Below are 26,348 nucleotides of genomic sequence, written 5' to 3'. Positions count from 1 at the left end.
GAGTTGGTGTCAAAGAATCTCGCTAATGCCCATCGCCAGACTAACCCGATTCGTCCAGAGTAGAGGGGGATTCACGCCCCACTTCCTTCTCCTCCTCGTATCCATCTCGCCATTGTACCAATGTGTGTTGCCCTTTATACACTTTGTTTAGTTCGCGGGTAGATCACAAGATACTCTATTATACATAGAGCCCGACGTATCCCCAGCACAGCCTACCAAGGACTTGTCGTGCTTTGAGTTTTGCTTGTTGTCGGCATGGCATGGGTATTGGTCTGTTGTTTATGGCCTCTGAGTATTGCGTATTGAGTAGCATCAAACGTTGGCTTTATATCTCGAGGCCCTCAAAACAGTCAATACCGCTGACTCCCGGTAGAAGGTCTGTTGCCGTTGTGCCACTATACTCTGATTGCCATTTCATCCCACGGCGGCCAACATGTCGCGAGCTGTTTCTGTTGCTATCACGAAGAAAGATTGTTTACCTAGCAATTCGGACCACGCCCTGTCTCTCGAGGGATAAGGGTGCAGGCAATGGAGATGAGCACGGCAATGGCCATCGAGTAGCAGTTACATAGTCTCGAACCGGATGAGCGAAGGCCCAGCATACGAAAATCTCAAGACATGGCCACACGCAATAATACGAGCCACCACAACCGAGGCTGAAACCCGTTATCAATGGGATCTCGACAAAGATTGAAAAAGGGGGAAAGCGAGCAGCTTCAGATCGAAATACGCACCTTTACTCGGTACTCCACCTGTTTTCCCCCAAGAAACTCCCCTCATCCTCCCCCTCCTCTTCGTTTGTGGCTGCGATACAAAACACATGCGGGGGAAATTGTCGACCCGGAGTTCAATTGCCGAATGCTTGTCCCAAGGGTTATAGGTGCAGGCCATGGTCGAAGGGGGTTCGAGGGAGGGGGCCAACAGGCAGTGTTCCCGTTCCCGTCCAGATCGATCTTTCAAAACGAAAACATCAATAAGGTCAGCCGCTCGAGCGTCGAAATTTGATCCGTAAACGGACATGTCTTCTCTAGAGGGAAAGAGGGTAAGGGCCCGACGCGAACACCATTGTTCTGAGCAGATCACGAGCTAAAAAAAAATGCGTGTCTACAGATTGCCGTCACAGGTGCGGCGAGTGGTATTGGACTGGCGACCGCCCAATTACTGGCCAGCCGCGGTGCCGTGCTATCGCTCTCGGATATCAACCAGGATAGCCTCCAGAAGGCCCTTGACTCCCTACCAGGCAAGGGTCATTTCATCACCGTTGTCGATGTCCGAGACAGCGCCAAGGTAACGGAATGGATCAAAAACACCGCGGAGCGTCTGGGTGGTTTGGATGGTGCGGCCAACGTCGCCGGCGTCGAACGAGAAGGTGGGCGCCATCTCGCTGACTCTCGGGACGAAGACTGGGATTTCGTCATGGGCATCAATGGTGCAGGGGTGTTTTACTCCATGAGGGCAGAGTTGCAGCAGATGTTGAAGGGTGGAGGCGGTTCAATCGTGAGTAATCTACACCTTGCTTGCACAGAGTGTTCTGCTTCGTTTGGACCTTGAGGATGTTGGGACTAAATCAATATCTCCAGGTAAACGTCGCCAGCGTTGCAGGATTTATCGGACTGGCTGATACGGGAATATACAACGCCAGCAAACATGCCGTCCGGGGCCTGACGAGAACAGCAGCTCGCGAGTATGGATCTCACAACATCCGAGTAAACGCGGTGGCCCCAGGTAATCCTTCCCACTTCTCTAGAGACTCAGTCTTTGAGTAGTTGGTTAACCGTTGCGAAAAACAGGCGTCATCAGGACCCCTTTGGTCAAAGCCATGGAGGAAACATTCAGAAATGGCACGGTCACAACCAAAATGCAAGCGATAGACCGACAGGCAGATCCAAAGGAGGTTGCAACGGTCATTGCCTTCTTGCTGAGCGACGACGCGAGCTTTGTGACGGGATCAACGTACAAAGTCGATGGGGGTTGGACTGCTTAGCCGTCCTAAGATTTATGTAGTCCTTGTTCTTTTTTCCATCGGTACAAATAATTGCTTCTTTTGCCTTCCCCGCAGGCTGAGAACAACTTGGTGCCCGTTCCAGACTTGGGGTTAATTACCCGGTCTGGTGTGTCGCAGATGGAGATGAACAGGATCCCTAGCAACTAGAAATCAACTTCCTATGTCCTGTTCGGGGCTGAAGATGTGGTACATAGCCTAGTGAATAAAATGTCTCAGGAAGAGTGATTTACGCAGAGGTGTATGTATCCCCCAAGTTATAGAGACGTGAGATAGTCGGATACTATTTACCCCTCGAGTCGTGCGGACAACAATGCAGAACGTAGATAACAGTACAGTGTCATCTCACGCTTGGGGTATCATCAATCTAACCTCGTCGTCGGTAAATGCTCTGGGCCAACCTCGTGATCTCGGCATTTGACGTCCGCGCTCTCTTTGTGGTATAAAGGGGTCCTGTTCTGTTCGTATTCTCCATCTCTCTCGGGGGTGCTGCCAACAATTGTACCACTTTCCTTCTTCCTTCTCGAAACATGGTCAACTATCCAGACTTCGACTCACTGCCACCAGTCGAGGGCCAGCCTCAAGGGAATGCCTGGGCATTCTGGGGCAAGGGCGATCAACTCGGAAGTGCGTTCCTCCTTTTCGCTCAGTCTTATTTTGCAGAGACAGTCCGAAGAAAGGAGAAGTCAAGTGGTGAGCTAACGTCCTCGTTTAGCATTAAACCTCCTGACTCCCGAGGTCATTCGAGATGCGTCCCGAGAAGTAAAAGCCGGGAAATCCATCCAGCTGGACCTGCGGCTGGACCACTTCGACTATGGGATCGCGGGCCGAGAGAGGTTTCAGCAGACGATTGTGGACTTCAAGGAGCGAAACAAGGGCGGTCAATACGAACTCGTCGGCCACGACGACGTGGTCAAGTTCAACACGCAGAGCAGTTCCCAGTGGGACGGTCTTCGTCATGTCGGCCTGCAAAACTCGGAAACCTACTATAACGGGATGAAACATCGGGAGATCGACGAGGATACCACAGGCAGGCTTGGTATTCACAGTGAGTCGTCCATTTCCACTCCATCCACCCCCTTTTTCTTTTCTTGATTCTCCTCTCCTTTCAGACAAAATCTAACCGGGGACATTGCAGACTGGGTCGAGAATGGCGGGATCGTGGGCAGAGGTGTCCTTCTGGATTACCACCGATGGCGGCAAGAAACGGGCAAACCCCCAGTCAAAATCGACTCTTCGTTTGCCATCACGGTGGACGAACTCGACGAGGTGGCCAAATACCAGAACCTCGAGCTGAAAGTGGGCGACATCTTGATCATCCGCTCCGGGTTCACGGCGTGGCACGATTCCACGCCCTCCAGCGAACGCGTCGAACCCTGGGACAGGGGCGAATTCATTGGGCTCGAGGCGTCCATGAAGTCTGTCAAGTGGCTGTGGAACCACCACTTCGCCGCCGTCGCAGGGGACTCGCTGGGATTCGAGGTGTGTCCCGCGCCGTTTGGGATCAAAGACAGAGTCTGTCTTCACGAATGGTTGTTGACGCACTGGGGGTGTCCGATCGGCGAGCTGTGGAATCTGGAGAAGTTGTCCAAGGTCTGCGCCGAGGTTGGACGGTGGTCGTTCTTCTTCACGAGTGCGCCGCTCCATGTGTTTGGTGGTGTTGGCACGACTCCAAATGCGATAGCTATCTTGTAAGACTCTCTCAATCGGTATGATGTCTCCGTGTCGTGTGTCCTGGCGCTCCATTCCACGTAATGCATCACAAGGCTGGCTGCCCCAGGGGTTTAAGCTGGACACGGGAAGGATCTTCACTCTTCGCCAATCTTGAGACTCACCCAAACAGAGGACGAATTCCGAGACCATGTCGTCTGTCATGATACATTCTGTAAGCCTGTCGTCTATACCTGTTTCCGCATCTCATTCATTCCACGGTCTTCATTCCAGCAGATTTCTTATACACCTCCTCCAGCCGGCCCACCAAGTCATAAAGATGAACGCTTCCCTCACCGTCACCCATCAGAATCCTCTCAATATCCTTGACCCTATTGCCGTCCAAGCCAATAACAACGGCCTTCTCGATCTTTCCATTGTCGGAGATTTTGATCCGACCTACGCGGTCATCGGACCAAACGATACGGAGCTGTCGTGCGTCCACCTCCAGGGCAGTAAGGGAGCATACGTTGAATTTTCCAGCGAGGTTCTCCTCTTCGTCGTCGTCTTCGTCATCAGATCCACGATCTGGGTCATTTTCTACGCTTTCGGGGGAGCCCAGACCCCCGTCAATGGGTTTATCGTTGTTGGCTTTCGCATCTTCTACTTGATCTTTAGAAGGTCTTGTGGGGAGCTCCGGAATCTCCAACTCCTCTTGTAGCCATTCTGTTGCGTCTCGCCTCAGTCGCCAGTTCACAAGATCATATCTGACCCGAGAAACGAGAGTGTGGAGATCTTGTTTCGTTGGTGTTGCCCCTTCGTAGACGTTGAGTCCAGAGTCGTCTGAACCACCGAATCCTTCTTCATCAGACCCAGGAAGATACTGCTTTTCATAGTGCTCCAAAGGCACCAGCGCCGGAATGGTGTGTCGGTGGATCCGCAACTCATTTCCTGTGTCTCTGGCCCGGACGCAGAATATATAATAAGGACTATCGAAAAGGCCTTTGCGATTGCAGATGTCAATCCTGATCCCGAGTAGCGGGTTCCGCGACTGCAATTCGGGGGAGGGATCGTGGAAAGGGAATGAGGTCACACCAAAAGCGAGCCGGTGGGCGTTCGTTTGGGAGTGCTGGTATAGGTCTTCCGGTTGTAGAGGATTGTGGTCGTTTGAGGATGCGTTCGAGGCTGGAGATTGATCTGAGAGGCGCGACTGGATTTTTGTTGATGCAAGCAAAGAAGCCGTCAGGAGTTTGCGCTGTTGGGTGAGTTTTTCAACTGCCAATATGTTAGGGGACATAAACCGAGTCGAGGTCACACTGTACGTACTTTCAGCTCTGACTTGGGCAATCTCATCGTCTGGAGAGTCGCTCATCATCACATCCATTGACGGTAGGGGAGGGGACGCAACCACAGCCATTTCTGTCTCGAGCCGTGATCTCAGTCTTCCTATGTGGTCGATGTTCAACACCACCAGACTTGCGACAAGCGAAGTTCAACCGAGGGGTCAGCATTCGACGCGTCCTGAGCTTATCAGACGCGTTCCAGGCCCTTATCTTAGCTACGGGGGAATACTCGCTAAGGGAATAGAGCTTTCACGTGTTCAGTCAGGGGTTCAATAGTATGCCGGCAATAAATAAAGTACCAGCAAAGAAATCTGGGGGGGCGGCCACCTTGCGCTTCGCTTGCTGCTACGATAAAAATGAGGACATCTCCTGCGCGAGACAGTCATGAACGTCAATCCTACATGATGCGTTGTTGTAAGGGGAGGGAGTCGTAGATGCAGAATCTCCCTTCTCCATCCATGATCTCACGTATCGCACGGAGCACTTCCAGAATCATCGTTGGTCATTCGCCGGTCTCGCCCCTGCGAAAGGACACAGCGTCCTTTTCTGTTCCTATCCACTCACCACCCACCCACGCTCTTTTTCTGCCGCATGGATGCCTGACTCGATTGCCGAACCATATACAATCCCAATCTTTTACGCTCGCTCCCACCCCGCCGAAAATCCCATCCTTCCAGTCCACAGTGCCGGTCCGATTAATCCCAGACAGTCCCAAGAGATCGAACTAGACGAATACCTGTCGGCACACCCAAATCAAACCCGACCAACACACGCCAGGCAAGACGAGGAAGGCGAAGAGACAGAGGAAGAGGAAGACTCCGAGACTGACGCATCCGAAAAAGACCACCTCGTGGTTGCGGAAGGGTCTGAATCACCTATGCAACGCAGGAAGTCCAAGAAGAACAAGGACAAGAGATCGTCATCTCGCCCAGATCTGCGCATCGAGGTCAATCAGAACGGCCACGCGAATGGCCACGCAAACGGTGACATGAATTCCCACATTGAGATGAGACGGAAACACGTCTCGAGCGATGACCCGACGAACAACACCAGCCGACTCATGAGCAGAAATGATTTTTCCCTCGACCATGAGCCGGCCCCTCCTCAAACGCCGCAGACCCCTAGTATGGTCAATACCAGCTTCGTCGACCTCCCTCCGAAAGACAAGAAGAACTTCCTCCTTCTCTGCCTCCTATATTTTCTCCAGGGGATCCCCATGGGGCTGGCTTCGGGCTCTGTCCCTTTTCTGTTAAAAAGCTATCTCTCATATGGACAGATTGGCATTTTCTCTCTGGCCATATACCCTTACTCTTTAAAACTGCTGTGGAGTCCGATTGTGGATGCAGTTTGGAGCAGGCGGTTTGGACGGAGAAAGAGCTGGATTACTCCTATTCAAACGATTTCAGGACTCTCAATGATTTACCTTGGAGGTCAGATCGATGAGATGATGAGAGCTACAGGCGACAATGACGGAGCTGGAGTCTGGAGCTTTACCGGCTGGTGGTTCCTTTTGGTCTTCATGTGTGCCACTCAGGACATCGCAGTGGACGGATGGGCCATTTCGCTGCTGTCAATTCAGAACATTTCATATGCCTCGACGGCACAGACGGTTGGCTTGACTGCTGGCTCATTCTTATCGCACACTGTTTTTCTCGCTCTACAGGCGCCAGACTTTGCCAACAGATGGTTCAGGACTGTTCCTCAGGAGTATGGTCTCTTCACCCTCGGAGGCTACATGACCTTTTGGGGCTGGGTCTATCTCATCGTAACGGTGGGTCTAGCCATCTTGAAACGAGAAGAGAAGAACAACGAGCGTGAAGGGATCATGGAGGTATACAGAACCATGTGGGCAGTGCTCAAACTGCCCAATGTCCTCACCATCATCGCTGTCCATCTTGTCAGCAAACTCGGCTTTGTGACCAATGACGCAGTAACGAATCTCAAGCTTCTCGACAAGGGCTTCGGGCAAGCAAACATGGCTCTTGTTGTGCTCATTGATTTCCCGTTCGAGTTGGGCTTGGGATATTACGCTGGGAAATGGTCCACCGAATACACACCGCTGAGGGTATGGTGCTGGGCTTATGCCGCACGGCTTCTCGCGGCTGTCTTTGGTCAGATTACGATCATGTTATATCCAACTGGGCCGGATGAGGCTGTGCCAGCGTGGTACATGCTGGTGGTGATTGCTGCACATGTTTCATCAACATTCATGAACACGGTCATGTTTGTTGCTTCGGCTGCGTTTCACGCTCGAATTGCAGATCCCACGATTGGCGGGACATATATGACATTATTGGCCACGTAAGTTGACTCGTCTCCATTTGACAGCAGGATTCTTTTGCTGATCTTTTGTTTAGTGTCTCGAATCTCGGCGGCACATTCCCCAAGTTTTTCATCCTCAAACTGGTCGACCTCTTCACAAAGGCGACGTGCATTCCACCTGCCGACCCTGATACGTTCCTCAAATCTCATCCCGATGCTACGCTCGTCACCAGCAGTTTCAGCTGTGCGCTCGAGGCAGACAAAAACACGTGCCTGAAGGGAGGTGGGACTTGCCTGATGCAGCGTGACGGCTACTACATCACGAATGTCATTTTTGTGATTGTTGGAGCGATATTGTTCTGGACTTATGTGGAGAGGAAAGCTCTTGCGCTGCAAGCGTTGCCGTTGCGCGCGTGGAGAGTAGGGGATCACTCGTCGTATCGCCGGGTGCCTTCAGGATGAATTTTTTGTATTTACATTCGTCATGTCGTTTTTATACAGAAATGATACCCATAGATTCGAAAAGTTTTCGACAATACAACACTGACAAGAGCTATTTCCAGACCGCGTTGCCCCCTTGAATACATTCCTTTTTGTCATAGGCCAGCAGCCACGAGGCTGCAAGACGCTGCACGTGATATAAAATTTCAAATGACAAATGGACTTGAGAGCAGGAGACCGGGACTCATGCGTTTGTACTGTCCTTTGCCTCGATCAATTTTAGGGGAAAGAGACAAAGCGTCTTCTTATATTTTGATGTCAACCTTTTATCAGTGATCATTAGATATTCTTTGAGGAACAGACTTCATTGGACGGTGTGGTGGTGCGTCAATAGTCTTTTCACTTGTTCTCGGGGGCGGGGGAAGATACTCGGTACATATGTCTAAGCTGGTGTGGTACTCTATTATTGCATACGAACGACAGCAGGGTGAGAGGAGTCAGTGAGAAAGGTCACGGTTTTGGATCTCTCGAACCAGTTATCCTCTAGGGGGGGGTGGTTTTCAGCCGTGCAGGAGAAAGGTCAAAATGGCCGAGGTGGAAGAGGACCGCCGGTCGACACTGGTGAGTCCCAGGAGGGCCAAGTCCCCCGATTCGACGCCGTCGCCCCGGGCCCATAGTCCACACTCGTCGTCGCCCAACACCACGGTGACGACACCGGACCAGTCGCCCGGCAACGACGATGATATCTGGGACACGTCGTCGGACCACGAACACGGCCCGCACGCGACGGCACTGACAGGAGGGGGATCGGATTTCCCGGCCCAGTCGTCAACAGACACGTCCAGCCACGGGCAAGGAGGAGCGGCGGGGATCAGGCGAGAAGTCATCCTGAGCGACGTCCCCTCGCTGCGTCGTCAGCACATGACGGACGGATACCGCGAGGGCCTCTCGGTGGGAAAGGCGCGGGTCATGCAGAGTGGCTTCGACGCGGGATACCCCCTGGGGGTGGAGGTCGGACTACGCGTGGGCAAAGTGCTGGGGATTCTGGAGGGCGTCGTCTCGGCCCTGACCACCAAGCCGGCGCGGTCGAGTGGTAAACTGGTCGGCGAAGCGGGGTCGGGTTCTTCTACAGCGACAGTCACAGTGACAAGTTCGAGCACTTCACCGCCAGGTATTCAAGCTCCGCAATATGGCGTCGTCGATCGAGATGAGCCCCAGACTCCCACATCTTCTAGTGCCGGCCCACGGGACGACGACCTGACTTTCGTCCGCAACCTGTATGCTCGGGCCCAAAGGGAGCTGAAGATTTCAGAACTGCTAAAGGGCCTGGACGATGAGAAGATCGCCGCGATTCCTGATGCCTCCACCATCAATCATACCAGTGACGGTGACAATGGAGGAGGGGTGGAGCACAAGCATGCTGAAAGAGCAGCAACAGCAGCACCACCATTGCCCATGGAGATCGAGGTCGTCCTTGTCAAGTGGGAACGAAGTGTGCTGGGCGCGCTGAGAAAGAATGATTGAAAGATGACGACGACGACGAGAACGACAAAGACAAAAACCCATATACCCACCCATCCATGCATGAATCGGCCACACCCACACCCGCACCCAACACGCCACGGACATCCAGGACCATTTATCAGACCGCCCAAAGAACCGCAGTCAGCTTTCACTCCCGTTTGCGCCAGGCAGTACCGCACAACACCACATCACACCACACCACAGGACAGGACCGTACGTACGACGACGCCGCACTCCCGAATCGAAAACGAGTTGTGGTAGCAGCAGGAGCAGGAGTAGGAGTGGGAGAGGGAGAGAGACATGACGGATCCGGACAGGCGACAACCGAGACTGGATAGACGGACGAGGTGCGAACAGACTAGACTCCACTAAACGAGACGAGACGAGACGTTGAAACTGCGTTGAAAAGGACAAGTTCGTCGAACGCACACACATACTGGTCATGGGAAACGGTAGCAACGGACGTAGTAGGGGAGGATGGAGGTGGTGGTTGGTGATGGCAGCAAATTTTTCTGTATCTCCTGGTCGAATTTCCACCGGCACAAGAATGCCTACGAGAGTACCGAGTAGATAGGGGTATTATCAAGCAAGGGACAATGAAACATGAAACATGATAGTGGTGAGGGATGATGTTTTGCATGTCCTTCATCTCTTCATCCATGCTCGATATGCTTGTTGGGTACGTGCTCCATATTCGTACAAGAAAAGCTCCTTCTCCATCATAGAGCACATGTCATTGCATCTTCGTCAATCTCGTCTCACCACCCTCCCTGGCAGTCTCATTCTCGTCCTGACACTCGCATTCTCGGCCCTACTCCATTCTCGCATACCTCTCTCTCGCTCTTTGCCGCGTCTCTTCCAAAAACCCACCGTAATCGCCTTTGGTATTTCGCTCTGCTTCAACAATAGCATCGCCAAGTTTGCCGCCTTGAGCACCCAGTCCGACTCCAGCAACATAGACATCTTGACTTATCGGCGCCGTCATTCCCTCTCCAGACGCACCAAGGCCTTGTCCGGCGGTATAGCCCATTTTGCTCAACAATGAGGCGCCCTTGGATTGAATAGGTGGCTGGGATCCTTCGTCATCCGATGACGCGCGTGATGACCTCGGTGCGTTTCCAACTTGTTCGCCTTTTTTATTGACCACACCATAGATCTTGCGTCTCTCTTTTGCTCGATCGCGATATTCATGCACAGGTTTCGCCGCGGCCATGACAGGCTGCAGTTGAATCCCGTGTTTCGCCAATTTCGCCTCTGCCTTTTTGACCTTGATTTCATCTTGTAAATTCGAGCGGTGTAGGTCGCTCAGACGCTCGTGCTTGTTGACTTCTGCCGCATTGTTGAATTGACGCATACAGAGATAGCAGCAGTGTCGAGTTGGGTCGGCATAAGACTGCGATGGCGGTGCGTCCGTACTTTCATTCCCGTCCGTTGATCTCGAGTCGTCCCTAGCCTGGGATTTTTTGGAGATGCCATGCAGTTCAGCATGACGATTACTCCAGAACTGGAGGTGCGATGGCACCGTCTTCTTGACTCCGATCGTCTCCGCCTCTGTTTGAGCCTTTCGCTTCTTCGCCTTCTCTGTGTCTTTGGCCGGTTTGCTGCCTGCCTCTGTGCGTGTGGTAGCGCCATTCTTGGGCTCCAGTGAGCTCGTGTTTGGCATCGATACGGCCAGTTCCTTCACATACGCCCCCTCGTCCCAATATGCCAGCTTCATAGCGGGATTGCCCACGGGGCTGAAGCAAAAGCGTTCAGTGTCAGGAGTAGAGTTCAATACGGGAACGAAGACGCCAGCATGGATATAGCTGACAAGCACCTGCTTCGATGCGATCGTGAATCGCTCAAAAGAATTGTATCGAGTCAGTGCAGCTTGTGCGTCCTCGATCGAGGCATACTCCGCAAAGCCATACCGCCAACTCTCGTTGGTTTTTCGATCGCGGACAAGCAGCACTCGGCGCAATGTACCTTCTTTGGCTCCAAGATTGGCGTCACCAGTGGTGGACGCAACTTTGGCACCTTTTTTGGCAGACAATTCATCTCTTTGAGTTGATGAGCTTGGTTTGTTGAGCTTTGATACGCCTTTAACGAGCAACTCTTCCGACACAGAAGGCTCTAACCCACGTAACAGAAGGAATTGAGAGGGACGGTTGTCTGGGGAAGCATCGTTATCGCCAACATTGGGCGGCTTCGTCGGAATCGCGTAGGTTGGATGCTCTATAAACCGTGAGCAACGTGCCGATACTTGGCTCCATCAGACGTACCTGGTTTCTCAGCTTGGCATCGGAAACATCGATCTCGAGTTGCAAAGTTGTTGATGAGGCACTATCAAGCCATCAGCTTTGTAGCTCCATGGCCATGCATTTCTCACGACATACCGAATCGCAAATCCAATCTGGTTCCTCAGTCCTGCGCGGGTCTTTCCGTTCTCGACTGAATGTGATCCGAACTTTGGCTGCGCTTCCGTTGGACTTATTGCTGTCCCCATACAAGTAGAGAATGGGGTAATTGCGATCCATGAAAGCTTCCGCTTCTTGTACTGCGCCGAAGCGGATAAAGCCAAATCTCCTAGACTGTTCTGCCAACCATGTGAGAAGAATATCCCCCAAAATGTCCGTAAGTTTTTCCTCCCAAGCTTACTGGTTTGCTTGTCGCGAATGACTCGAACATCCTCGAGGTCTTCGGCATGATAGTATTGTTTGAGTTCCGAGGAGATCTGTTCCGCAAAGTCGAGAAAAACCTTAGCCATATATTCCGGAGGAAACAGAGCAAAGTCACCGTGGACAACCAGATGATTTTGCGTGTGGTCAGGGAAATTCGGGCAGGAGTATTCGAACATCGTTTTCAGTCAGATGAGGAGCTAGTCCATCCATCATAATTTCCCTGCTCGGAGCGCCTCGACTCGGTGGTCTCTCGTCTGAGGGGGTCCGATATCTGCTTCGACTTCGACTGCGGTAGTCTCGTGAGTTGGAGCGAGGGTCGTCTCGATCATAATACGCTGATCTGCCTCGGCGAGGAGAGGGCGAGCTGCGTTCATCATCATAATACCGGTTGCGCCTGTCATAGCTGCGGTCACGTCTTCGATCTGGACTCCGGGCCCGACCACGAAAATGGAATTCTCCCTGAGACGGTCCGGTTGGTGGTCGGCTTATGTCTTTGAGTGTTTACATATCAGTATAATGGCCTCAATTTCCCGCCCCATTCTGAACTATGGTTTACCGTGTGGAGGACTTCGTTTCTGAGGGGAGCTGTGTCTGCGTTCACGAGATCGTGACCTCGACCGGTCATCGTAGAAATCATCTTGTTGTGAGGCATGATATGGTCTGTACGGCTGCTGAGGGCCGTTGTGCCCACTGCGCCGGCGATAAGACGACATGAGTTTACGAAGGTAGAAGGTGTACGTTGTGAAGCAAGTCGGGATGAGTGTCACTGCGAGTGTCGTGTCGCAGTCAACATTCGTGAACGGTTCGGCAAAGTTTCCTGAATCGATGCTTGGAGACAAGGCTGCAACTCCGTACTGATGTCATCACCAGGCATACTCGGTACACAGCTATCTCACAATCCGATTCTCTGCTAGGCTCACAGACGTCCAAGTGTCGTTGCCAGATGTATGCAAACGATGCAGGATACGAATCTGCACTATAAGCAGACAGTCTTAGGCACTCTTCTCGTTCGCGATTCTCCTCCCCAGAAACCCCATCAGTCTCTTCCCTCCCCGCTCCTCTGTTGTTGTTCTGAAACCGCATCTCTCACTTTTTGTCTCCGTTTCTGGCCGGCTCTTTTGCAGCTTGGGTCTGACTTCTTCTTCGACTGTCGGCCCAAATTCTGTGACAGTGGCTGGAGCCGTCTGCGGCACGCACGCATTCCTAAGCATTCCACCACTATTGAAAGGACTTAGTGGTCGTCGTTTTCTGTCTACTTCAAAGTTTGCCCCATTGATAGTCACCGTGAGCTTCTTTTTCAAGCGTTGTCGAGGTGATTTGGTCGATGGGGTTGGTGATGGTGGTATTTCAGCATTTCTCTTTGTTCGTTCATCCTCTGTGCTTTTCTCGCGCCGGCTGGGCGATCTGGGAGACCTTGGAGACCTTGGAACCCTTGATGATAAGTCCTCGATACTATCTTTGGTTCTGACACTAAGCGAACCATCGGAGTCGCTGAGCGGGATATTGATGGAGCTTGCGGAAGACTTGGTCTTTTTCGATGTCGGTCTTTCTGTTATCGAGGTAATCTGTCCGACTTTGGTGGGTGATGTCAATGTGGAAGATTGACGAGGAGAAATTCCAAGCGGTGAGCCATCATCCCAATGTTCGTGTGCAGTGTCGTACGCGGATTCGTTCACCAGCTGAACATTTCCTGAACCTTCCGATATGATTGAGGATCTAGTGCTGCATGTGGAAGGGCAAACTTGCAACTGGACAATGCCGTGCTCCTCGAGATATTCTGAAGAGACAGTCAGTAAATCCATCAGTGCAGAAGAGTAGCGTGTTGACCATAAGGGCGAAAATGGAATTGAAATGCCGCGTAAGGCAAATCAACCGGGTCAAGGAGTTGATACTTGTATCGTCGAGGACGAATACATGGCTCAAGATAACCACTGTTGGTCCACCTGCACACTGTGAGACTTCTGCGGATAAGTAGAAGAGAAGAGAAAGACACTAACCGCAGCCCTTCAGCCTTATCACTGACACTGCCAGTCTCCCCCAGGCCTGGCTCAAGGTCTCGAAGTCGCTTCCTATGTTCGATACGATGCACGTTGATCTGGACCATATCCTCGTCGTGCCCACCTCTTTCGCCGTCTTCCAGTCCATCTCCAAATCTCAGTGCCTGTGTCTTGACCACGGCGCGACCACTGTCTGGATCCAAGCCTTCGCTAACCAGGTTGTACATCATTTTGCCATGGAAACCATGCTTTACCGTGCAATCCCACGATGTGACGACCTTGCCGTTGATGAGGAGTTTGAAGAACCAGGCGGCTTCCGGAGGATGTGGGCCGTCGACGGTGTATTCGAACCAAATCTGGCTGCCGGGATAGATTGGGACGAAGCAAGCAACATGCGGATAAGGCGAGGAGGGCGGATTCTCGTGCTGGTAGTTGAGTTGGAAAGGATCCTTCGGTCGAGAAGAAGGCTTGCGGTACTGAAACTCTGGTAGCTTGCAGATGTCGAACTGTGATATGATACAAATCTCAATCCCTCGTAGCTTGACCATGGTGGATGGGTATCTGATCGTGCATCAGGACGTCAGAGAGAATGAAGGGCGTAGATGGCTATCAGGTCTGTTTTCGAGGACTCGGTGCAAAGGTCGCAATCTTGCGATTGGGCTCGTGGTAGCTCAACCTGGTCAGTTTCAGTCGAAAGGAAGGAGTGAAGGAGGTGGGTGTGGCAGAAAGAGTCCTGGCATAAGGTAGAACTACAAGATCCGAGAATGTTTATGCCTCTCCTGTCACCTCTAACCTTTACGGGAGCAACGACGTCGCCAATGCCATAACATTTTGGTTCTCATTCCAGGAAGATGCTGTTGTTCAACTCCATGACCAGAACCCCTTGGTTTCATTACAACATCAAGTCCAGCTTCAGCAACTTCCTTGGGCGCCAGGCTGGACCGCTCATATTTCCCATCTACGCCGCTTCTTACATTCGACTCCTTTTTAGCCGATCCGTGTATTTCTTATCCTTTCACGGTTCAATGCACAACTCACTCCCTCACGGTCCCCAGGCCCAATGGCTACCAACCGAGCTTCACTTCTTCATCTTCCTTCACCACCACAAACTCAACTTCCTCATGTTCCGGATTCAGGTACAGCATATTGAACCAGTCCAGCATATGCCTCCAGCATCTCGCTATCGCATTCTCCGCATACGCGTGCTCTCCACTAGCGTAGCAGTTGCAGCCGAACTCCTCACGACCAGCTATCGGTGTCTCAATGGCCGAGTGGGAGACGAAATAAGCTCGACACCGCTTGCTCATGAAGGTGACAAAGTCGTCCGACGCACCATTGTTGATGAGATCTGCTACCTTGTGTTGAGGTGTGACCAGAGTAATGCCGTTTATGCGCCCTGACCATGTATCCCCTGCCGAGAAGTGTCAGTCCGTCCTAGATTTTAGCCAATGCCACACATACAATGCTCAGCAAGATATTCCAGCACAGCTGTCCCAGTGTACTCCAGCCCGACAAGATCCAGCTTTGCTTCCTTGTCGACCAAAGTTGGAATCACCTTTTCAAACATGTAAGATACGTGCTCCACGTAGTCAAAATTGCCAGGAATTCTATTCTTGACGTTGTCCACTCGTGGAGCATCGTGCACAGCACTCGGTCTCGGCAGCCAAAGCCATTCATGTGGCGACACAGCGCGTCCACCGCCTCGATACCAGAGCAGCTGACATGGATTTGCAACGATGAGACCAGGCGCAGACGCAGACGTAGACGTTGACGTTGACATAGGTGAAGTCTCGAGCACAGGGACAGATAGGAGAGCTTTGGTAAACTCTACCAGCGAGCCGTGCTTGATGCCCTCTTCCCCGATGATGCGCCAGCTCAAGACTCCTGGTTCCAGATTCCTCTCGCCAAAGAAGACGGTCACGCGGCTCTTGGTTGTGCAGTCCTTGGACACGAGGATAGGGACGTGATTGTCTGACTCGGCTGCACCAAGTGGTAGTCGGACAGTTTCGCAGCCCAGATCGGCCAACCGGTCGTTGATGATATGACGGATCGCAGCTAGAACGAATCAGTTGAGCAATCAAAACACCCAACCCATACCACACGGTTCTGGAAATCGAAGAGCGAGGGAAAACTCACTGTTATTTGCCCCTACCAGACCCCAACCCCACCCCTTGAGCATTAGCCTTTTATGTCCAACAGTGTTCCTGGGAGGAGGAGCTCCATGTAGCGTCGATAGAGAGAGAGATACCAACGAAACAAAACACCAAACACCAACACCAAACTCCTTACTCCAGATCGGTAGGGGTGGCAAACAACTCACATTTATGCACCTCATTCCACCGATCATTCCGATTAATCTTGTACTGAAACTTGCGATCGGGGCTCCGAACCGAGCGGACTTTATCGTCTTCGTTGACGAAGAACCCCAACTTGGCGAGGTCCGGTTCGAAGACGGCGTCAGCGGGGAGCGTGTGAGCGAGACGGCGAAACATGGCGGTGACGTGTGACGCGTGTGAAGGGTGGGTGGTGGACAGTGGATCTAAAAATGCACACGCGCTCTAGGGGGTTAACGCGGCTGGGCTGTGTATATGTCTGTGATCTGTGTATGCAGTGAGTGTGGTTTGATCGGGGTTGGTTTCTTTTGACAGAGAATCGGCGAGATGAGCTTGATGGAGAACAGAAGCTAAGAGAGTTTTCGAGTCTCGAAATGTCAATCGTGGAACTTTGAATTGCAAATCGCGAGTCGCAAGAATGAATCAACGAGGAGGACAAGGCCTCAGTGAGAGTGAGTAGAGGAAGAGGCGTTGGTGAGGCCCCGGTGCGCGAGGCTTTCAATCAAGTGAAGACCTGAACCACCGCACCACCACCACCACCACCAATTAAATCACCGTCTCCTTCGTAAGGCAATAAGGAAACTGATAAACCCCTTCTCTCTGAAACGCCCGGAAACTCCACAAGCCCACGCGCAGACGGTGAAATAAACTAATACCTAACAACGTGCCTAGGTTGAAAGGGAATTACGAATATGCGCAGAAGAGGAAAAAGTGATGCGAGATTCCGTTCGGCTCGAGTTTGAAAAGTCATGTCTTGATGGTACAAACAACTGTTCCAATTTGGCCTGATTTGGGGCAATCAACCATCACCTCATCCTTGAGATCCATCCTTGTGATGCATCAAAATGAGCGTCATGATACGCTTCATGTCATCTCCAAACTCCCATGCATGCATTTTACTCTCCGAAACAAAATCCCAACCAGTGCATTGCCCAGCCCATTATGTCCACAACCTCATCAAAGTCCGCCCGTAGCATCCATTTTGAACATCAAACATGTCCCATAAAGGCATAGCACATGATCCCCCGTTGTTCTTAGTCGTACATATTCAGTAGACTCCTGCCCCAATTGACAATGCCTCCACCCGAGACATGACAACAGAAACCGTATCTCATCAATCTTGGGCGTGGCAGCTCATGATCCAGCTCTGGCAACCCCAAGGCTACCACTTCTTTGCGAATGGAAGCTCCCACTTGCAATTGGTGCAAATCCTTTGGCCAAGTCGAATCCGCCGTCACCATCCTCGTCGTCAGCATCGTGATTCGAAGTCGTATCCGCATTGTTCGCCGAAAGATGTGTACCGAACCTGCTGGGTCCCAGCTGACCGTTCACTCCACTCGCGCTATTCCCGTTGCTTGAGAAACTGCGTGCGAATCTACCGTTGTCGTCAGATGCCGCCCCGTTCAAGTTCTGCGGGTTTGCAGGACTGTCACCCCTCTTCTTGGCTGAACTTGAGCTATTAGGAGCCTGACTACCTCTGGCTGGTTTGCTGGGACTGCCCATGCTGGCATCCATAGGCGGCGGGCTCGAACTCATTACACTTCTGTCAATTCCATTTGCTCGCTGGTCTTCATCCTTCACAGGTGACATGTCAGGCAGTGGTTGGCCGGGAGTTGCACCCATGATACCCTTCCAGAAGAGCCCTTGAGGCCCCGCGGGCGAGGACTCTGGCATAAACTTGCTAGGAGCAACCAGAGTACTTGGAGGAGCTAATCGAGGGTTCTGTCGCAATGGCGCAGGCGTAATTATGCTATGTTGAGAAGGATGGAAAGGGGTATCCAGGTAGGAGGATGACAGTGTGGGATTCGTGGGTGAACGATGGGGAGGCGGAACAGACGACGGAAGCGTATACATGGGCAGGTTTTTCCCTAGCTGTGGTGTTGCTGCTGCATGGCCATGGCGCAAAGGCGATTCTTCCAGGTCGATATCCGGAAGGGTGTTCTGTGTGTCCGTTCTTCGCCTTTGAGGTGTAATAGCCTCTGCGGGATGCGAGACAGGCGGGGCCAGGCTGGGGCTCGGGGGGTATGGTTGTTGCCTTGGGTTGAAGGGAGGAAACGGGAGACTCAGCTTAGCAGAAGAAGGAGGCCCAGATCGGTCGGACAGATCGCGTGCAGAGAACTGGCTAACCATACTAGTATCGTAACCAAGATTCTGACCATTAGGCCCCCGGAAGTTGGGATTGACTTCTTTGCCAGAAGCGGGCGACGACGGAGCCGAGCCTCCACGGCGGGCTTGTTTCTTCCAGTACTCTTGACGAAATTCTGGGGCAATCTGCCATTTCATCCCCTTTCCAGGCTCGTCTGTCCGCCGAGGAACCTTTTGAAATGCTTTGTTCAGTGAAAGATTGTGTCGGATAGAATTCTACTCATGTTAGTATACAAGGAAGTGAACAATTGAGGCGAGAAGACATACCTGCCAGCCACTATTGGAGTGGCGATAGAAGGCATACTTGTCAGCAATGAAGGAATAGATGTTGCTCAAGGTCAACTTCTCCTCTTCGCTCGAGAAAATGGCCTGGGCTATCATCGTCGCGTAACTGAAGGGCGGCTTGAGGTCCTTTGCACTGTCCCGACTGTAGTCGATCTCTTGGGTGCTTTCCATCATCATTCCCCGACCATACATGGGCGACATGGGCATTTTACTGTCGAAGACGCTTCGTTGAGACTTGCCATCGGCGATCTGAGCGGGCGGTGTCGCTTCGCGTTTGAAATCGGGAGGTGCTGGAGCCAGCGATGGGAAATTTTGACCCGATCCCGCGGAAGACTCGTATTTCGCGGTCTCAGGCTGGGGCTGAGCAGGACTGATTTCCTCGCCGGCGGCCAACGCTTTGGCACGTTCGATAAAGTAAGGGTCAATCTCGATCTTGTCACCCGGAGTGACAAACATCATCTGCGTGCCGGCAATCTCCAGGATGTCGCCCGACTTGATCTGTTTCCTCGAGCCCTTTTTGACGAGGACGTTATTGACCCGAACTCCGTTTCGACCATTAACTCGGACATGCCAGCCACCTTCATCCACCGGATAATCCGCGTCATAGTAGATCGAAGCATGGTGTCGCGAAACAATCTTGCTCGGACCGAGATCGATATGGACGGGCAAGACGTCCTTCAGGTCGGCGATGGGGCTCGAAGCGCCGTTCAAGTTGGGCCGGTCATCTGGCGGCCTGCCAAAGTTGATGGATTGTTCGCGCACAAAGTATGTCCAGTCTCGACCGGCAATCTTCGCATATGCCGACACCTTCTGCGGACTATTGCTCTGAACCTTATCGTTGGAATACTCGGTTCTGGCGACAATGGGTTCTTTAGAAACTTGAAGGTAGGAGACTACCGAGTCGATAAGGTCGCTTTGTGAGATTTCTTCCGTGTCGTCGCCCGAGTCCAGCGCATGTGTGAGTTCAGGTTCAGGATCGGGAGTAACGGACTTCCTTCTGGCAGGCGCAGTACGAGAATTGTGCACCTGTTTTTTTGCAAGCATGTTAGCTTCTGCGTCGCTCTTTGAGTTGGGAAAGGCGCAGGGAAAGAAAGACTACCTTGCGCTTCTTTGCCGAAGTACGTGACGGCGACGAGTCTGGAAGATCGAGCTCCGAGGACTCTGCAAGGTCGGCGGGTTTGCGGCGTGCTTTCCTCTTAGATGGCGGCATGTTGGTCCACGTCTACCGGATCACGGCGCAGAGGTTCGCAGGAAGCAAAGACAACCTAGCAGCAACAGATACTGGGAGTTTACAAGGATAGAGGGCGCCGGTGCGCTAGTTGGACTTTGCGACGTCAATAGTTGTTTTGGTTCTGACGCAGGGATTTTGGCGGAAGCGACTCGGCGAGTGAGGCATGGAATGGAATCCCAGCCTGAGAGGATAATGATAGATTGTTGGTGTGGATGGGACAAGTGGACGATGAATGCGCAAGGCAGTGTGGCGTGGATGGAGGAGAACTTCAGTGGCTTGATAGAGGACAAGCGCAGGTTCCGATCGGTGCAGGGTGTTTAAGGTGTTTTGTTACCCTGTTAGTGTTTGCGAGAAGTTTGTAGGTAGGGCGAAAAGAGGGATGAGAAAATAGACGGCTTGGTTTGACTGGCTTCCGGCAAAAGAGCGCACAGTCAAGGCCAGAGCGTGACTGGTCACGACCCAGTGAATCGCGTAATATCGTGCCGTATCACAACGCGTTTGAGTCGTGGGGTTCCTTTTTTTTATTGTTTAGTCGGGGGATAATAGAGGGAAGAGCCTGTCACTACCACCAGCCACTTTGTCACTTTTTGAGAGGATTTTTGGGGGTTTCCCTTTAGTAGTGCCTAATCATCATCACTACTTAACTTGGTGCCTAGACAGCTTGGATTCCTTTCACAAAGAAATATTTACTTGGTCACCCACCTTCCATAGGCACCCATTAATCTCCTCTATCTACGACTTTAGGGGACTTCCAGGGCCAAGAGCTAGCAAAGGCACATGGCTCCCACGCTCTTGGGCAGCCCTAAGCAAGTCAGTCATCGCTTTTTCCGGATGGGTAAACAATCAAAAGCGCCAGGGTGTGGGAATCTGCAGGGTGACAATGTCTTGTTTTAGAGCATTTTCATTCTCTCCGGCTGGGCCATTTTGATAATCCTTCGGTGTCTCTGTCTCTCTCCTTTTTCTCTTCCATCCCAAGGACAATATTCCTCCTCTCAGCCAATATCCTGTTTCTGTTCCCTTATCGAAGAATGTCGCATAACGCATAACAAGGGAACCAGATTCGCTTAACGCGCCTTGCCGATTGGCCCCAGCTCTGCCTCCGCGTAAACACAATGACGTCCTTCGTGTTGCCACGATCTTGATCTTACCCGCCATTGCCGCTGTAATAATCAATACCGTATCTCATACTTAGTTAGCTACTCATGTATATCGAAGTCATGTGTCATTCATTCCTCATTGGCACAGTACAAAATACTACTTGGGTCATATATTGTAGTCACAACCACTACTTGCAGACACACCTCAATCTTTGACCGTCTCCCTCCATCCTTCTTCTAGACTATGCATTACTCGCTGTCCATTCCAATCTTGCATTCTTGAGACACCTACCTCCTTTTTCCGCATCTCTCCCTGCATTAGGGCCCACCCCGTGGTGCCCCTGAAACTTCGCATCTCCGCTGTCAGCCTTCCCGAGCACCACAGATGGCGCATAACAAAAATACAAAACACAAATGAACATGAAAAAAAAAAGGATGATCCATCCAACTAGGAAATGTCTCGGAGCCCCTGTCCATCATTCTCTTTTGCATATTCTCCGCCAACACCTTGCTGCTCAGAAAGGCACAAGAAACTGCTTTTGAACCCCCTCCACCCCATATCAAAATAGACCCGGTAATGTTGCTTTTTCAAACTCGCAGCAATGTCCCGTCTTCCGAGTCATGAACGTCGTTATATGATGAAACCGATGCGAATTATGTCGTGTCAAATTTGAACCTACGCCAATTTGGAATCATGACTCGACCAATTCAACTCCGTCAATGCCGTACCCAAAGTCAATGATAACCACCCGTGCATCTTGGCTCGTGCAGACAATCTTGCGGTAATCGCTCTTCGCCGCCAGTATCCAACTTGACGACCACCCCTCAAAATTGATCTTGAGCCCGCCGTCCTCGGCCGACTCACCCTTCTCTGCATCCCACACCTTGATCGAATGGTCGTAGCTGCCGCTGATGATGCGCGAGTTGGCCGAGTCGAGATGGAGCGACCGCACCAGATCTTTGTGCCCTTTCATCTCGCGGATCCGTTGGCCAGTGACTGTGTCGTACTCGTAGATGACCCGGTCATTGCCGCCCGCAAAGATCGTTCGACCATTCTCTGAGAATTCCACGCAAGCAAGGCCTCGATCTTTAGACTGGAACTCCTTGATGCAGACCCCGTCTTCCAGACGCCACAACTTGGACATGCCGTCGCCGCTAGCGCTAGCCAAAAAATTCCCTCGGACTTGGACGGCATTGACAGGCCCACGATGTCCGAGAAGCGTTTTGACCAGTTTACCAGTCGAACGCTCCCAGATTTTGATCGTAGTGTCCTTGGAGCAAGTCACAATCCGCTCCTTGTCAATACAAACATCAAGGACCCCAGCGTGGTGGCCGATCAGTCGGAACATCGGTTTATAGTCCTCCTTGATCGACCACACTAGGCAGGAGAAATCCGAAGACCCTGTCACAAGGATCTCGTCGTCGTACTGCAGGCATAGCACCGATGCCTGGTGGTACATGGGAATCTCCGGTGAGGGTGGCGCCGGTGAGGAAACGTAAGCTTTGAAGAACGGAACGACCCCTTCTGGTTCCGCTGGGGGGCTCTGGACCGACTGTCGTTCTCGGGGATTGTTTGGAGGCCCTAATTTGCGGATACACTGGTAGGTATGGGCATCCCATACACGAATCGTGTTATCGCGCGACCCGGTGATGATCTTCTGTTCATCGAATTGCGCGCAATAAACACTGTCTTTATGGCCGTTCAAATAGATTGCGGCGGCTTCTCCGTTGCGCCACCGCTTGTCAATCAGAGTCCGCACCTCGAGGAGCTTCCTGTAATCTTGCCCGGGCTTGTTTTTACCGATTCCGGCAAGACGTACGCCAGCGCCTGGCAACTCGTTTTTGGGCCCATACTCTTGCAGAAAGACTCCCCTCCAGACAGCTTGTGACTGACAAAGGTCGTGCCATTTGTGGGAAACGAGTGAAGCCTGGACAAGCGACTCCACATCAAGGAATGAGAGGATCGATTCCACCAACTCCGTCGCAAGAACAGAGGCAGGGTCTCTGCAAATGACATGGACATTTGCGGGCGAAGACCCGCGCCGGGCGCGGCTGTCCAACACAATACCAATCCCACTTTCTGCGTCGGGCTCAGGCTTTTCAAGTTCTGACTCAGGAGGCTCATATGGAGGTAGAGGGGGGGTCCTCGTGGCATGGAACAACTCGTTCTGAGCTGCAGCTGAAGCACGAGCTTCTGCGCCTCCGTGCACTAGATCCGACAGGACGGGCGGTCCTCGGAATCGCACAGATATTGGGTTTTCCAGGTCTGCTTGAAGCTCGGGGGAAGTGTAGAGGTTCAATAACGGCAGAGAGGGTCTCCTCCGAGCACTAGGGTTTCGCAACAAGCGTCCACGAGACCTTGGTCTGGTGGGAATGGCCTCGACCAAATCCATCATGCCCACGCCTGGCTTCAGTGGCAACACTTGTGGTCCCTTATTCTCTGCCACTTCCTCCTTTTGCTTAGAACTCCTCCCCCGAACTGTAAGCGACATTCGTCTCGTGAGAGAACGGATCTCGGAGATGCTGTGCTTAACGGACTGAGTAAAAGTCGAGTATCGTCGCGGCCGTGAGGGCTCGAGAGTATGAGGTTCTCCAGAGAACTTTGCAAACGGATCGATAAACTCAGGACTATTGTTTCCTTCGCCAGCTTCCTCTTGATTCCGATTGAAAGAACCCCAATCCAGCACATCGTGGGTCGCCGAGGTCATCATGAAAGACCTCCGAGTGGCAGGCCTTCGGAGAGATTCCTCAACCCCTGTTGAGCCCTCATAAGCCGTTTTCGGTCGACTTGGAATGAAGAGAGACGTCCTGCGCTGAGGAGCTATCGAAGCGGAAGCCCCATGGTAGGGCATGGCGGCGGTCAAACTGGAAGGTGGGAAGCGACAAACTCTGCGGAGGCGCCTGCCCAAAAGTGAGGGCGGTATATGTTGCCAGAGATGAAGGAATATTCCTCGTAGATAGTATTACAGGTTGGTCGGAAGTGAGCGAGCGATCTCATATATTCTGGTGTTGAGGACGGTGGCGAAAGGAGCGAACGAGGACAGACTGAACGGTAAAGCTCTCTGCTGACGGCAGACGCATGAAGCAGTCATATGGAATAGACCAGAAATAGCAGTGAGTGTTGAGTATGAAGTACAAGGAAGAAAGAGCGTGGATATGATCAGTGAGTGGAATGGCTGGCCGAAAGACACAAGGCACAGGTAACAGATTTTAATTTTTGTTGATCCATCTAGACAATGGTCTGGGGGAGACAAGTGATGGCTTCACAGTGTTTTTGGCTTGGACGAGTGGATAATTTTTCAAGGGCTCGGGGGGCGCTGTGGAGCAAACTCCGGGTGATGGATTCAGTCAATAGGATGCGCGACAATGACAGACAGACCCAGCGAATGCCTGGGATCGAAGCAGGGCGAGTGAGCCCCGTACCCCTGCCGAACCGTTGCATGCAGGGCACAATCCGGCCACCATTGGGCCATCGCGTTGCCCCCGGAAACGTACCTAGATAGCTTAGCGGCACATGTGCGCTGCAGCCGGCTCAGCAAGCTCTCCTTGTAGGTGACTGAATTGCCCCCTGGACCGCCTGGAGCAGCTGGTCCAGGTCAGCCTTCAGCCCCAACTTCAGCAACCTCTGATCTCACACCGGTGTTTCAACCCTGGAACAGATGAAATTTCTTAGAGTTCCATCACACACATGGGTCTCGAGCGCTTACTTGCAATCTTTTCCACATCCACCAGCCTCCCCTCTTCTCCTCTCCTCACTCGTCCCCGTGATTCGTCTCGCCAGCAGACTCCGCCTGGTGCCGCTGCCGAGGGTGCCATGCTGCTGCATGGCGAGTTGGCGATCCAGCTTTTTCATCTGTGGAGAGCTTCTCGCCCACTAATCATGCTTGCATTTCGATCGTCAATGACATCTCGACTCGTATCCTGGACGACTTAGGACATCAAAGAAGAGAAGGACAATCACTGGTCGTCTTCATCTTACAAGAACGCCTGGCTATATTCGGGAGAGATATCTCTACCTTAAGTCGTTTCTCGCGCTACTATTCTTTGACCAAGGAGCTCTTCCGCAGTTTCGCTGGCACTTGAGACAAAACGTCACACGCGACACAACCACAACAGCAACAATGGGGACCATTCCTTTGCCATATATCATCTTTTTCCTATGGATCGAACCTGTTGCAACACTAGCCGGAGCATACTATGCTTGGCTACTACCACAGGCCTATCTCGATATGACTGACGTTGCCTCCGCTCCTGGGGTTCTGGGTCTGCCTACGGCCACCCATGTCGTACTTCGACAACTCGGCAATCTGTATGTCGCATTTGCCATCAATGAAGCCTTTGTCTTGCGCGCAACAAACGACCTGAAAGTCTGGCGTACACTATTGATAGGCCTTCTTATCGCGGATTTTGGTCACTTGTACAGCTGTTTCCCGCTTGGAGTCAAGTCATACTACGATGTCGCGAACTGGAATGCCATGGCCTATGGGAACTACCTGTTTGTCTATTGCGGGGCAGCGACGAGAATTTGCTTTCTCTTGGGTGTCGGCATGGGAGGGCCCAAGCGAGCGAAAAGCAAGGTTAAGAAGTCTGTCAGGCTGGCCCTTGAAGAAGCTCCTCCCGTCACGCCTACGCAGATGAACAAAACCCCTGCTCAGAGCACGAGGAGGAGGAAAAACAAGTCTAGCTAGGGTGGAACGCGATACCCGGGCTTTTCCCCGCAATACGACACCACGACAGTGTTAGGGTTGTCAATTCCGATGGCGAATCCAACTATTGCCGGCCGCGACATATGATAGCAAAGTTTTGTTCTTGCTACTGCCATCCTCCTGCTTCTCGCGCGATAAGTGGCTATGTAGCTGGGAAAATAACGCATGGCCACAGGATCAGCGGAACACGGCAGAAATCCACGACACGTCACTGGACTGCTGCTCCAGGCACATCGCCGAGTTTGCATTTCGGCCGACGGGCTGCTACCTCGCTTCTCGGTGTCCCTAATGATGTCTATTGTTCCAATTGCGGCTATATAATCGCGATGCTGGACAATGCATGTCCAAATCAAGGCTGAAGGGCTCAGGGACGAACAGGAATGACAAGGGTATTGATTACATCGGAGGATCCTGCATGGTTGGAATTGGGGTCGAGGTCCAGCATCTGCTTGAGCCTCCTACCCAACGTACTGAGCTCTCAGATCACTGGTCAACGGAATTGGATCTGCGTAGCGCCGGGAGGCTTGAAGCAACGAACGGAAGCAACGAACGGTCTTGGGGATGTGTGGAGACGGATGGGTCAACACGAAGTCGATGGGCGCACAGAGAGGGTAAATACAGGCAATCCAGTGCTAGGCATGGGACAGATCACCAAAACAGAGACGATGAGAA

The 26,348-nt window shown here is 52.2% G+C and overlaps 11 protein-coding genes across 11 annotated transcripts; 5 read left to right on the top strand and 6 right to left on the bottom strand.

Moving 5' to 3' along the window:
• Positions 1-1,018: 1,018 nt before the first annotated feature.
• Positions 1,019-1,984, top strand: AYO20_00506 (hypothetical protein; the record flags this gene model as incomplete). Its single annotated transcript, XM_022638817.1, has 4 exons — positions 1,019-1,042; positions 1,111-1,497; positions 1,581-1,725; positions 1,791-1,984. The coding sequence occupies 4 exons, from the start codon at positions 1,019-1,021 to the stop codon at positions 1,982-1,984; spliced, it is 750 nt and encodes a 249-aa protein (XP_022505100.1).
• Positions 1,985-2,532: 548 nt separating this feature from the next.
• On the top strand, positions 2,533-3,697 carry AYO20_00505 (hypothetical protein; the record flags this gene model as incomplete). Its single annotated transcript, XM_022638816.1, has 3 exons — positions 2,533-2,629; positions 2,718-3,050; positions 3,141-3,697. 3 exons carry the CDS (start codon positions 2,533-2,535, stop codon positions 3,695-3,697), a joined length of 987 nt encoding a protein of 328 aa, XP_022505099.1.
• Positions 3,698-3,923: 226 nt separating this feature from the next.
• On the bottom strand, positions 3,924-5,069 carry AYO20_00504 (hypothetical protein; the record flags this gene model as incomplete). Its single annotated transcript, XM_022638815.1, has 2 exons — positions 3,924-4,927; positions 4,979-5,069. The coding sequence occupies 2 exons, from the start codon at positions 5,067-5,069 to the stop codon at positions 3,924-3,926; spliced, it is 1,095 nt and encodes a 364-aa protein (XP_022505098.1).
• Positions 5,070-5,590: 521 nt separating this feature from the next.
• Positions 5,591-7,719, top strand: AYO20_00503 (hypothetical protein; the record flags this gene model as incomplete). Its single annotated transcript, XM_022638814.1, has 2 exons — positions 5,591-7,296; positions 7,353-7,719. 2 exons carry the CDS (start codon positions 5,591-5,593, stop codon positions 7,717-7,719), a joined length of 2,073 nt encoding a protein of 690 aa, XP_022505097.1.
• Positions 7,720-8,283: 564 nt separating this feature from the next.
• On the top strand, positions 8,284-9,222 carry AYO20_00502 (hypothetical protein; the record flags this gene model as incomplete). Its single annotated transcript, XM_022638813.1, has 1 exon — positions 8,284-9,222. One exon carries the CDS (start codon positions 8,284-8,286, stop codon positions 9,220-9,222), a length of 939 nt encoding a protein of 312 aa, XP_022505096.1.
• An 811-nt stretch (positions 9,223-10,033) lies between these two features.
• Positions 10,034-12,058, bottom strand: AYO20_00501 (hypothetical protein; the record flags this gene model as incomplete). Its single annotated transcript, XM_022638812.1, has 4 exons — positions 10,034-11,436; positions 11,484-11,544; positions 11,598-11,797; positions 11,860-12,058. 4 exons carry the CDS (start codon positions 12,056-12,058, stop codon positions 10,034-10,036), a joined length of 1,863 nt encoding a protein of 620 aa, XP_022505095.1.
• A 33-nt stretch (positions 12,059-12,091) lies between these two features.
• AYO20_00500 (hypothetical protein) lies at positions 12,092-14,427 on the bottom strand (the record flags this gene model as incomplete). The annotated part of the gene is made up of 6 exons (XM_022638811.1): positions 12,092-12,366; positions 12,439-12,736; positions 12,803-12,858; positions 12,973-13,659; positions 13,710-13,825; positions 13,880-14,427. The coding sequence occupies 6 exons, from the start codon at positions 14,425-14,427 to the stop codon at positions 12,092-12,094; spliced, it is 1,980 nt and encodes a 659-aa protein (XP_022505094.1).
• Positions 14,428-14,943: 516 nt separating this feature from the next.
• On the bottom strand, positions 14,944-16,371 carry AYO20_00499 (hypothetical protein; the record flags this gene model as incomplete). The annotated part of the gene is made up of 3 exons (XM_022638810.1): positions 14,944-15,290; positions 15,341-15,934; positions 16,200-16,371. The coding sequence occupies 3 exons, from the start codon at positions 16,369-16,371 to the stop codon at positions 14,944-14,946; spliced, it is 1,113 nt and encodes a 370-aa protein (XP_022505093.1).
• A 975-nt stretch (positions 16,372-17,346) lies between these two features.
• On the bottom strand, positions 17,347-19,852 carry AYO20_00498 (hypothetical protein; the record flags this gene model as incomplete). The annotated part of the gene is made up of 3 exons (XM_022638809.1): positions 17,347-18,573; positions 18,625-19,668; positions 19,742-19,852. 3 exons carry the CDS (start codon positions 19,850-19,852, stop codon positions 17,347-17,349), a joined length of 2,382 nt encoding a protein of 793 aa, XP_022505092.1.
• Positions 19,853-21,662: 1,810 nt separating this feature from the next.
• Positions 21,663-23,822, bottom strand: AYO20_00497 (hypothetical protein; the record flags this gene model as incomplete). The annotated part of the gene is made up of 1 exon (XM_022638808.1): positions 21,663-23,822. The coding sequence occupies one exon, from the start codon at positions 23,820-23,822 to the stop codon at positions 21,663-21,665; it is 2,160 nt and encodes a 719-aa protein (XP_022505091.1).
• Positions 23,823-25,091: 1,269 nt separating this feature from the next.
• AYO20_00496 (hypothetical protein) lies at positions 25,092-25,658 on the top strand (the record flags this gene model as incomplete). Its single annotated transcript, XM_022638807.1, has 1 exon — positions 25,092-25,658. The coding sequence occupies one exon, from the start codon at positions 25,092-25,094 to the stop codon at positions 25,656-25,658; it is 567 nt and encodes a 188-aa protein (XP_022505090.1).
• Positions 25,659-26,348: the final 690 nt, after the last annotated feature.

This window comes from Fonsecaea nubica (genome assembly GCF_001646965.1).
Source record: "Fonsecaea nubica strain CBS 269.64 chromosome Unknown Scaff2, whole genome shotgun sequence".
NCBI classification, from domain to species: domain Eukaryota; kingdom Fungi; phylum Ascomycota; class Eurotiomycetes; order Chaetothyriales; family Herpotrichiellaceae; genus Fonsecaea; species Fonsecaea nubica.
Note: the sequence above shows the minus strand (reverse complement) of the source record. Positions and strands in the feature narration are given on the sequence as shown.